The 11,786-nt window shown below is 35.2% G+C and overlaps 1 protein-coding gene across 5 annotated transcripts in view; it reads right to left on the reverse strand.

Moving 5' to 3' along the window:
• The window catches only part of PRAS40 (Proline-rich Akt substrate 40 kDa), a 28,607-nt gene continuing 16,821 nt past the window's right edge, over positions 1–11,786 (reverse strand). For 4 of the 5 annotated variants that reach the window (XM_043022492.2, XM_086546090.1, XM_086546091.1 and 1 more), the window contains exons 5-10: positions 8,939–9,085; positions 6,922–7,167; positions 6,223–6,319; positions 4,887–4,970; positions 4,417–4,556; positions 1–3,340 (exon numbers count right to left, since the gene is read on the reverse strand). In XM_043022492.2, coding sequence (XP_042878426.1) covers positions 3,227–3,340; positions 4,417–4,556; positions 4,887–4,970; positions 6,223–6,319; positions 6,922–7,167; positions 8,939–9,085 — 828 coding nt within the window. In that variant the 3' untranslated portion in view covers positions 1–3,226. The remainder of the gene's footprint in view (positions 3,341–4,416; positions 4,557–4,886; positions 4,971–6,222; positions 6,320–6,921; positions 7,168–8,938; positions 9,086–11,786) is intronic. The other variant, XM_086546093.1, reaches the window with a different exon arrangement.

The raw sequence follows: 11,786 nt of genomic DNA on the forward strand, positions 1-11,786 counted from the left end.
TCTTAAATTTACCATCTTTATTTCATAACCATCACAGAGTAATTAAAGAGCATTAAGATCAAAATACCAATAGAGAGGTAATGGTAATGCAATGTCTTCAAAAGACAACAGTTAACTTATCATATCAGCATCTGCCATTTTACCTTTATTTGTAAAAGATATCAACATTATTTATGAATTGAAACATAAAATATCTGTGTACATATTTAGTTAATTCCAATTTGTTGTGCTACACACTGCTGACAATAATTTTGTACAGTCACATTTTTTTTGTTTTTTTTGTTTTTTTTTTTTTAGCACAAAACTTATAGCTGGTTGGAAAAAGCACACAACTGCTGCAAAGTGTTTTAATAAACACAGGGTAGTCTGAAAATTATTTAACCAAAGCTTCACTAATATTGCCATTCATACTGCTTCAAATCTAGAATTCTACAATGAAATGCAATGATCCTAAATTATTCACTGGCAGATCAAAATGGAAGACAATGCATATGGACTATGTTTAAAAAAAAAATGCTAAATGTCTGTTGCAGTGAAATCAATGCAAGGATTCTCATTAAAAAATCATTACTATTCTCTCTCCCATGCAAAGATTCTGTGCAGAGCAACTCCTGCTACAAGGCACAAATGTAGTTAGGATCTATTTTTTTGTGTGTAAACTTATAAATGTATATAGGTCTGCCATATATCATCTCCTAAGTAGAGAAACATGTATATAAATACAGCTCATATCATCTGCACTAAAGCAAACTTGAAGTGCAAATACCAAGAAAAACAATTGTAAAACAAACCTTGAACACCTCATCTTACACACTCTCTGCTCATGAATATGCTATGCATTTATTGCATTACAAAGATATTAGTTCATAACCGTCATAAAATGCTCATATCTTCAGCCAGCTTGAAACAATAGCTCAATATATTTGAACAGCTTACAGCACACACCAAGCAGGCATTAAAAAAAAACATATAAAAACATCAAAAATTTGCCTTATATCAACAGCAAAATTTCCAATCTGTGACACATGAAAATACCATTACACAAACTGCTCTGAACATTAGACACAACTACCCCCATGTCATGATGCTCTTGAGTTTCATATCGCAAAAAAAAAAAAAAAGTGGATTCGTTTCTTCATTACAACCATTCTAAAAAGAAACTTGAGGCAGGAAAGGAGTTCCACAATGCAAAAGCCTTAGACTTGTCTTCATCAATCCCCCCCCCATAATAAAAATCATAAAAAAATCAAAATTCAAAAGATAATTCTATGGGAATTACAAGAAACATCTAAAGCAAATGTTGTACAGACTCACAACCTCTGAACTCTCTACGAGTTGCAGAAGAGCTAACCATGAAAATCTTGTTGGAACCTGTGAGCATCCTGTTATGGATACATGAGACTAGATGAACACTAAAAAATAATAAAAAATAAATGTGAGCTGCAAAAAGCAATGAACAAGTATGTGACACTGACCTTAGAAGTTCTAAGCAACATTACAAACAAATTTATTTTGTTACAGCTGCCACTTCAAATTCAATTCTGAGAAAATGACAACAAAAGCAAAACAGGCTGAAAATGTAAAATTCCAATCCTTTTTCATTGTAGAATCAGGTATCCAATACCTACAATGACAGTTACCCAACCTATTCTATGGCTCCATTATACATCTATCCTAATGTACAGCTTTCAATGGGAAAAATTACAAGTCAACAAGCTTATTTCATTTTTGTAAGTAATTCAGTTTCAAGTGGTCAAAATATACTTTTTTTTTAAGAAACTTACAAGGTACTTATTTCTTTTCATAAAAGATATTTGAGCAATAACAAATTACAATGTGGCAGAAAAAATAAAGAAAATTGCCCATTCAAAATATTCCTCACAAGACGAGGGAAAAAATATAAAGAACATCTTATGATTCTCTTACATCAAAAATATTAATCAACTAAGTGCTTCTTTCATCACTAACATCATGTTACTTGTGCAAATAATACAACTACAACTTTTCTTTTATAAAACTAAATATCATTTACACAGACATCGTACATATCATCGTTAAGGTAAAGTTCATAATCCTGAGTCACAAATCAAGAGAGGTTTTCAGAGGACTTTCACTCACAAAGCCACATTGCTATGCTGGGATCCTATAACAATCCCCTTTATGCTTTAGAACAAAGGGACTAAATGCTATTCACCAAGTTGTAAATTCAGTTAATTCAGGGATGGACAAAGAGGTGGCAAACCAAAGTTGTAATAATCTAAATCAAAATGAAAAAAAGAGGATATGCAATTTCTTTTTAAACAAAGGCTAGAAGCCACAGAGCGACTGAGAGGGAGAAAATATCACACCACCAATACCAATTCCATGTATATATTTTTTTTTAACTTTTTTTTTTTTTTCTTTTTAATCAAACAATGAACAAAATGCTGGCCAAAGCAAGTGTCAAATCATCATGAACTCAAACATTGTGGATTCGATATACTTCTGAGAGATGAACGCATAAAAAACATACAATTCATAAAAAGCACCGCATATCAGTGGTACAATTTTTTTTTTTTTTTTTCATACAATACAGTTCTTAAGATTAAAATAATATTACATATTATACAATCTCCAAAAATATATGCTGTATTTTTTTCCCAAACTACTATAGAATATCTCATTAAGAAGAAAAATATTTGTGAAATTAAAATATCCTGAAAAATGACCTCTTCAAATTTGCAGATTTAATACTGATTTACATAATACTATAAGTAATATGCTTTCTTCAGATTGCTTTACACTTGCTTGACCATATTTTTTTTTCATAATCCACTGTTTGTCTGCATTTTTTATTTATTGATTTTATTTCAACTTATCAGTGACCTATGGATATCTTTCTGAACATGTGTTATAAATATCCCTCCATTTCTACTAAAGGCAATGAGTCAAGATGCTAAAGAAAGTATATATCTTCACGCAAAGTGGGCTAATCTTGGACAACTTGTCACAAAGGAAACTACTCCTTTCAAAATATCTTAAGCATGCTATTCTCTTTTGGCAAATCAGTTGTCGTATAAGAAGAAAATATACTCAAAATTCAAATGTAAACTTGCAGGTACTCTATTTGACACTTCTGCGGTGATGCAGCATTATATTATAAAAAGTGCAATCTAATTTCATTCTTTATATAATCTTGAACACTTTCTAGTTTAAAAAAAAAAAAAAGGAGAGAGATCTCTGGTTTTCAGAATGGCTGCCTTGGCCTCGGAAGATCTCCAAATAAATCAACCGAAGTGCTATGGACGCTGCGGGCCAGGGCTTTGATAGACGCTGCCATTTGGTCTGTATCAGAGGGTCTCTGAAAGAAAATATAAAGAAATGAATACACTCATGAAAATAATCTCATATAAATGGTGCATTGCTATACTAAATAAACTGGACCCTCCTGAAATATAAATTTATCTACCCACTCACGATGGGATATATATTTGCCTAATTCCACTCCCGTTGGTAATATGGCAAGCACACACAGCTTCCCTCAGAGAGATTTCTCAAAGCGCAAGGCTTATCAAACCTCTCAGAGCAATTTTCACCAACACTATTCAAAAGGGTTGACAAAAAAAGCTTTCGTATTTTTTTTTTTCTTTCTTTTTTTCTTTCTTTTGGATTGTCAAGAAAAACTTGTATATACAAGTGCAACTACAGTGTGTATGTACAAATGTAACTATGAACATGTATATATGGCTAACCTCCATGACATCATTGGACATCAACCATTATTTCAGAAATAATCAGATGGTCTGATATCACATAGTCCATACATCTTTTACTAAAAGGATCTCATTAATCCACTGCCGACAGGGCTATTTTGGCTCCTAATGGCAGGATATTTCAAACACACAAGCCTAACGCCTCAGGATTCTCACCCGCACTGGCCGTGGCCAAGTGCTATATGCCCAATCACCCGGTGCGCTGGCCAGGAGGATAACCATGACGAAATATCTAGTCCCTGGCGGCTGATGCTGCCACCACTTCACGTGATATCTTGTCACCTGTCATTAACGGATTACCCCATACATAATGATCTCTCCTTTAAAATGTATGTTTCAGATCGTTACATATGTACATAATCATAGGAGTTCCACTGGTATAGACACATTTTTATTCACTCATAAAAAAAATGTAAACAAATACTAAATCCTCCAATTAATGCTCCATTGAAGTGGGTGGATGAAAAGCCCTCATAGAGGTGGCATTGCGTATTCACTGCATGTGCATGTTATCTATCAGCGGGAGTGGCATACACAAATATAAGCCCCAGCATGAATGGGTTAAGGAACTACTATAAAATGATTTCAGAGCAGTATGGACCCATCTCCAAAAAGAGTTTACAATCTACTTTACAACTGAAGGAAAAGAAAAGGGAAACCTCACCTCAATATTGAGAGGTTCTCTCTGCAGCTGTTGTGGTCTGGTGCTGGGCCACATGGGCACATTGACAGGGACAGACTGAGCTAGATCTCTCGCAGGAACGCAACCACGAGGGATGTGGATCCCTTCATCATGGTTAGAATCTGGAAAGCAGAAAGTCCATCATTGATAACTGATGCTTGAAGGATCAATGCTGGTGCTGAATGACCTATGTACTCAGTTCTTATACAAACTATATGCATTGTTTATCAAAATCTTTTAATTCATAGTTTCTTTTGCAATAATTTCAATGTCTTCACACTTTATTGTCTAATATAGAATTAAACTTTATATCTTGCAAAAGGACTGAAATAATTTATGATAATGAAAACTATTACTTGGATTAATGATTTTCATTTACTCTTCTTTTCAAAATTTCTGAATTCAGCTTTTCATTTTAGAAAGAGATAATGATAAACTTTAGAAAAACATACCATCTGTATCTTCCTCATCCGAGTGATAAGTAGCTTGAGGGGAGACCACACTTGCTTCCACCATACCATCCATGTCAAAAAGTCCTGAAACGTGACGTTTATTTATGATAATAATGGATTATATGATGAATCATGTGCAATGGCATCTTTGATAAAGCATAAAAATCCTGATGCTCTGGAACTTTACGAATGCCTTGAAGAGGCATTCAAGTGTACCCGAGAACATGTTGGGTGGTTTACATCATCATTTAAGTTAATCCCGTTCCAAACCTACATCCAAACCTGCTATTATTGTTTTTTATTCCTGTTTTTACTTGCTTGGGACTGATCATGTGACTATTGTATTCATATCTTTCAAGAAGGATATTAGATATATTTCTAACCTGTTGTGTACAAAGAGGACAAAGAAACAACATACACGTACATATAAGTATGTGCATGTACCTCGTGACGGGGTATGGAGTGATATCACGGGTTATCAAAAAATTAGTAGTAGTATTGCATTGGTAATTTTTTACTTTATTTTTATTTCTTGGCCAAACACATTTGATTTTACAATAGTTTTTCAATTCAGATCTTTTTATTCAACCGATCAAGAAGCAGAAATTACCATGATGTCATCAATATCACTTGCTTTCTGTGATGTCATTTTTTTAACCCATTCGCGCAGGATGACTTGCTGATACGTTTTGTGGTTATAGGGTCAGATGGCGGTGACAAGATATTCGGTCAAGGCCGTCGCTTGGGCTAAGCGAGCAGACAGTCCAGGCTCACAGCTAGTGCGCCCAAGAATCCCGAGGAGTTAGGCTTATGCGTTCGAAAACCCCGGCATTCTGACCATTCAGAGCCTGAACAGCCCCGGCATGAATGGGTTAACATTATATCTCTTTTTATGACACTAAAACACCTAAACTAAAGTAACAGAGTGTAAGAGATTATGTAAAATGATTATATTTAAGAACAATCTAGCGATCTATTGCTGACGTTTCAGCACATCACTACTGGACTACAGAAAATGCACCACGTATCAATGCGTCCCCGGGTCTGGGGATATTTTTCGACCCCATGATAGCAAGTCAACTGGCGCAAATGGGTTAAAAATGTTAAAAATACTATATAAATAAAACAAAACATTAAAAAAATAATAATAAATATCATATATCTAAATAAACAAATAAATAATCACCAAATACATAAATAAATAAATAAAAACCAATGAAATAAATAAATACTCCTGTAAGATCAACACCTCAAAACATTCTGCCAAAGAAGGACGCCCTTTCAAAGTAATATTAGACAAAATGACACACACAAAAAAAAACAAAAAAACACTGACCTTCCGCATCTAAGGACTGTGCAACTCGCACATTTCCCTGAGGTTTTACTCTTGGCACTGTCACAGAAGAAGAGAGTCGCATGGACTTCATTGCTCCCTGTTGAGAGGAGGAATGTTAAATTCAAGAAGCATTTGCTTTATATGACCTTGCTTGTCTTGCTTTTCTATTTGGTGTTAAGGCATTTCTTGATTTGGAGGGCATGTACAAGTAGCTAGATTGGGCATGTTAAATTCAGATGCAAATAATCATACTAAACAATAATCTGTATGAAAAAGGTAATAAAAATAAAGGCATAGGTAAGTCTCTATGCTCATTCAGCCAGTAACAATTATGCATAAACATACACACACACATGTGCATACCTAAACTGCACACAAATATACATGTACATATGAACATATATATAAACACGTATAACATACCTCCCTGGCCCAGAGTCAAACCTTTGCTGCCCCCAAGTATAATCTCAAGAATGCAGTACTAAACCAAGTAGACCACAGGTTTAGTACTGCACTCTCAGACTTACACCTGAGGGCAGCAGAGGTTCAACTCCTGGTCAGGTAAGTATGTTATACATCTATATCAATGTGGCATTGAATTTTTCCATCTCTTATATATAAATATATAAACATGGTGTGTATGCATTAACACCTATAAACATACACACATAAATATACAGTTCACGTTTACGGACTCACCGTGATACCCTGTGCCTGACTCATGCCCATCGGCTGAGACATCATCCTGCTCTGGATGTTGACCAACGGTGGCAAAGCCGTGTCTGGTTCCTCGTTAGCCTCTTCCGGGTCCTCCTCCTCTTCTGCAAACAGGTCTTCCTCTGCCCTCTCCCTGTGCAAGGAACTCATATCACTGAGTGGTCCTCTTGCTCCGTCCAAATCAAGGGAAGCTACAGGGTCCTCTTCTCCTTGCAAATCTAGTGCAGTCTGTGATTAGAAGAAAAAATATGTTTCAAAATTAGGAAATCTACCTTTTTCAATTCTCTTATGTTCGAGGAGGAAACCCCATGCATCAGTTGCCGAAATATGGTTTTCTAATCGATTAGCACTTGGCACACAAAACGACAAATCTATTAGTTTTTAGCTGCCAGATAAGCACAAGTTAACAATATTGTCTCCTTTATTTTCCTGACTGCCTTCCTAAAATTCCCACTGTCTGTGAACCTTATCCTTTGATCATTATATCCACAATTTATGCAGTAGCAAGAGAATCATGATGTGCAGTCAAAAAATGGCTGTATAACTGCAATAAAATTTATTTGAAACAAAAAGTAGATTTTTGTTGCTTTGGAGTAAAAGCAATAACACATAAAATTTCCAAACCTTGAATTTCATCTTCTGTAACACATTATTACTGTATTAACCCAATCCCGACAGGCCCGGCTAGAAGTGGCAACCCCCTACGCCGGGCCTATGCAATAATGCATCGGGAAGGTCACACTGGTGTGTCGCCCTGTCATCAGGCATTTAGCCTTGTCACACGGGTGTGACACATCGTCATTATTGGGTTAATCATTCTTTGCCAGAGAGTCTGCATATATATATATACAAGTCTGTTCATGAATCATTTCTCAAATTCTGTGGTATTTCCTGTGGTATATATTTTTTAATTACTGAAACCTTTAAAGATCAAACTTTAAAAAAAACAAATATTAATTGTATTAATTTCTTCACATCTCAAATAAATTGCAAATATTATGTACAAGCAAACCATGGAATGCCATCTAAATTTTACCTAGTAAGAGATCACGAAGTATCAATTTCTTGAAAGGATAAATACTTCTCTCTCCACACATATGTATAACAAGGTGTCTATCTATAATATATTAAACATAAGCATGTGTCACTAAAAAAATCACAGATGTTAGCAAAAGATGGTGATACACATATATGACAACCATACTTTATATACAGAAAAAAAAACATATTCTTCATAATTATTACATGTAGCTAACTTCTCAGTCACCAGTATACTCAAGACATGCTTCACTAGCTTGTATATATGTTATAATTTACTTTTGTAAAATAGTGTAGTAAAAGTGCAGTCAAAGTTTCCTTTCAAATATATAAAAAGCTTGTGCAACCGATCAGTTAATCAACACAACTCACTAATCAACGATAGTGAGGCAGACTTGTGATATGTATGGTAACTGATGTCAAAACATTATACTTGTGAAAAGTTTGTAAGCATGACTTATACTAATCCCCTTCACTTTCCTGGTACATCAGCATTGTATCCTATCACGTCAAGATGGAAAAGGAAATATTCATGAAAATAATTTTGACAAGAATTTTTGAAGATACAGAAAACCTTCAGAGTATAATAATACCAAAGTCCTGGATTCCCTAAGTACTTCAAATCCCAGTAGACACTGAAAATTGATTAGAACATAATCTTTTAAAATGTATACAAACAAACAAAAAGATTAACATCAAAATAAAGCAGGTAAAAATACTTATTAACCCACACTGGACGGGTGGTACAGTACTGTACCGCGCATTCAAAAGCCCAGTGGCCGGGCGGCACAGTATTGTGCCAGCCATTCAATTGATTTAGGCCTAATAATTCGAACGCCCCGGCATTGGGACATTCAAGGCTAGAATTCCCCCGTCGTGGATGGGTTAATAACAAAAGCAACAATTCTGACAAACCACTCCACTTTCTTCTAAATTACAAGGTACCAAACCAAAGCCATACCTGAACATTAGCAAGGAGTCTCATAATAGTCTGTCTGTCTCTGCGTGTGCGAGCCTGCAGGGCATTAAGGGCAGCCTGCTGTTGGTCAGTGTATTGCCGAATGTTAGCCTCTACCTGCAACTCCGCTTTTTTTAGGAACTTAGCAACCTGAATGCACAAGGAGAGAGAAAGTATAAGAATAAGATATGCTTCACCCTAAAAAATAAATTATAAATTAAAAGGTAAGATTTCCTTACAGATTTCCCTCTACCTGGGAGTTTAAGAATCTGAAAAGAGGGGATGTCACAGATGAAAATGGGGAAATACTAAAAATCAGATAAATGAGAAAAAAAAAAAGGAAAAAGTGTGCATAATTATCACATGGATTTTTTTCAAAATAGAGTGGAACATAACAATGTATAAAATTTGCCTTTTCATGAACTATCCATACCTATTATCATTTTGATTATAACTATCATCATGGCTAACACTAACCACGTACAGTGAAATAAGATCTTTGTTACTATTAAAAAGGGTCAGATCGGCCTAACCATTGTAAGAGTAACGAAGGCAACAAAAAATAAGAAACAATATTGTCAACATTTCTTTCATTGTCACTTTCAGCCTCATCCAGTATGATTATACTGTCTATACTTTCCATAAGACCATTTTCCACAATTCAGTGTTTTTCCATCTTATTTAGAATGATTCAACTAGTTTCTGTTATACCTAGGTGTTATAACATTTAATGTTCTATACCTTCTCACACACACAGAAAGTTTGAACTCACTGATGACAGGAGTGTATGTATACAAGGGCTGTCCACTATGGTTTTGTTTTATCAGTTCTTGTTACATATAGATGGCTCCACAGGCACTTAATCACCAAGGAATCAGTAACTAGACCTACCTGACCTCCTCAATTTACCTCATTCCTTTAATATCTTTTTATTACTACTAATATTGTTATCTACCCTTCTGCAATGGACATGTTTCACAGGGTTGTATCATTTTCATACTTCATCTCTCCTTTTGTAATAATTACAAGCTATCTATATCTTCAGTTATGATGTCCTATCATACCAAGTGCTAATACGTATCACTCTGCTAATATAAAATACATAGTCTCATATTTCATACATAGCCTTATATATCATAACACAAGCCTAGAAAATAATATAAAACACACACATCTTAAGATGTGACCCATCCTGGAATGGTTTATATTATTGTCATTGTCACTCATTTCCCCCATTACTCATTGTCACTATCACTGTCACTGTCACTGTCACTGTCACTGTCACTGTCACTGTCACTGTCACTGTCATTGTTATCATTATCATCATTATTATCAATAAACTTATCAAATTATCATTATCATGATAATAATAATAATAATAATAATAATAACAATGTTAATAATGATAATAAAACTAATAGATACAAAAGTTTTCTTCACAAAATTTCAAGAAATGGAGTAAGCAGGTGAGGTCTGGCTGAGGGTTTGTGGAGTCATCTATATGTAAAGAACATTAATCCATTGCGGACAGGGCACCTAACGACCTAACTGGTCATCAGGGCGGGCGGTCTATGACACTAGCAGTACCAGCTAAAAATAAGAGGGACAGGGGAAGGGTTTTCTCTGCCCTCTGGGTAGGGCAGACTAGCCCAAATAACATTTTTCCATAAATCCATCATTAAATGCGGGTTTAGGCTGACTTTGGAACCCTGTAGCTCTGGAGCTATAGCCATAATACTTCATGACTGTGTGCGCGCTTCAACTATGAGCAGATCCTGACCCATCTTTTAGGGCTAATCGGTGCCGTCATGTATGTCATGACACCTGTACCCAATAGGTTAATGAAAGAAAGCTATATATTGGAAAGCGCATGTTCCCAGCATCATCAGGTAAAATAAGTTTGTGTTGTTTACCTAACAGCTTCTGGAATCCAACTCCCCTGCCAGGTTGCCATGTGTGGAAGCCATACACATGAGAGAAATTACTAATCAGCAACTTATCTCAGCAGAGCGACTTAACTGTTGGGGCAGTTATAAGTGAGTGTTGCAGCATCCATATCAAGTGTCTCCACATGACCCCAAATAAAGAAGCTAAGAAAGATCTTCCCTCATGTCCTTGAACAGTATCACCTTCTTCAAAAGTCTGGTAAACATGTTAATCAAATTTTGGTACTGAAAACGTAGGAAATAAATTACATCTTCACGAAAAAAATCTTTAAAAATCTGAAAAATCAGGTCACAACTGAAACAATCATACACACACTGATTAAGCCCATAAGCAATGATTACTCTCTAAAATGACATTCTCCGACAATAACAAACTTTCACTTTCATTACTTCTATGGGAGCAGTTTCTCAAACAATTTGTCTGTTAAATCACCCTTCTGTTTACCCTGCAACTCAATCTATCTTCATTGTCTATTACTGCTCTTTCCCATGTTGTTGGTAAAAGTAAAAAATAAATAAACAAATTTTGCTTTTGTGAATTCAGTACCAGCATGCAAAAGTATGACCTACAACTAACCATATATGGTTGTGAACTGGAGAAACATGGCAAGTAAAGTAGAGAAACCACCAGGAATTCTCCACTTGTGACATCAAGGGACCTCAGGTGTCCTGGTGCTATTTAAGGACGTTCCTCAAGCTGTCCACATCCATTGCTTCAGCACTAAGGTCTAATAATTTAAAAAGTATTGATGAACTTTCTTTGCACAATAAAAATTGATCAGGAGCAAGAGTAACTACTGACCACACTAATACCAAAATACAAAACGAAAATATATATATAAATAAATTTTAATCATTCAGCACAGCTTATAAATCTGCCAAGTAGTTTCCTTTCCACAACAGAA

Source organism: Penaeus japonicus, unplaced genomic scaffold, assembly GCF_977035675.1.
Source record: "Penaeus japonicus unplaced genomic scaffold, GWHDUDI00000001_assembly GWHDUDI00000017, whole genome shotgun sequence".
NCBI classification, from domain to species: Eukaryota; Metazoa; Arthropoda; class Malacostraca; order Decapoda; family Penaeidae; genus Penaeus; species Penaeus japonicus.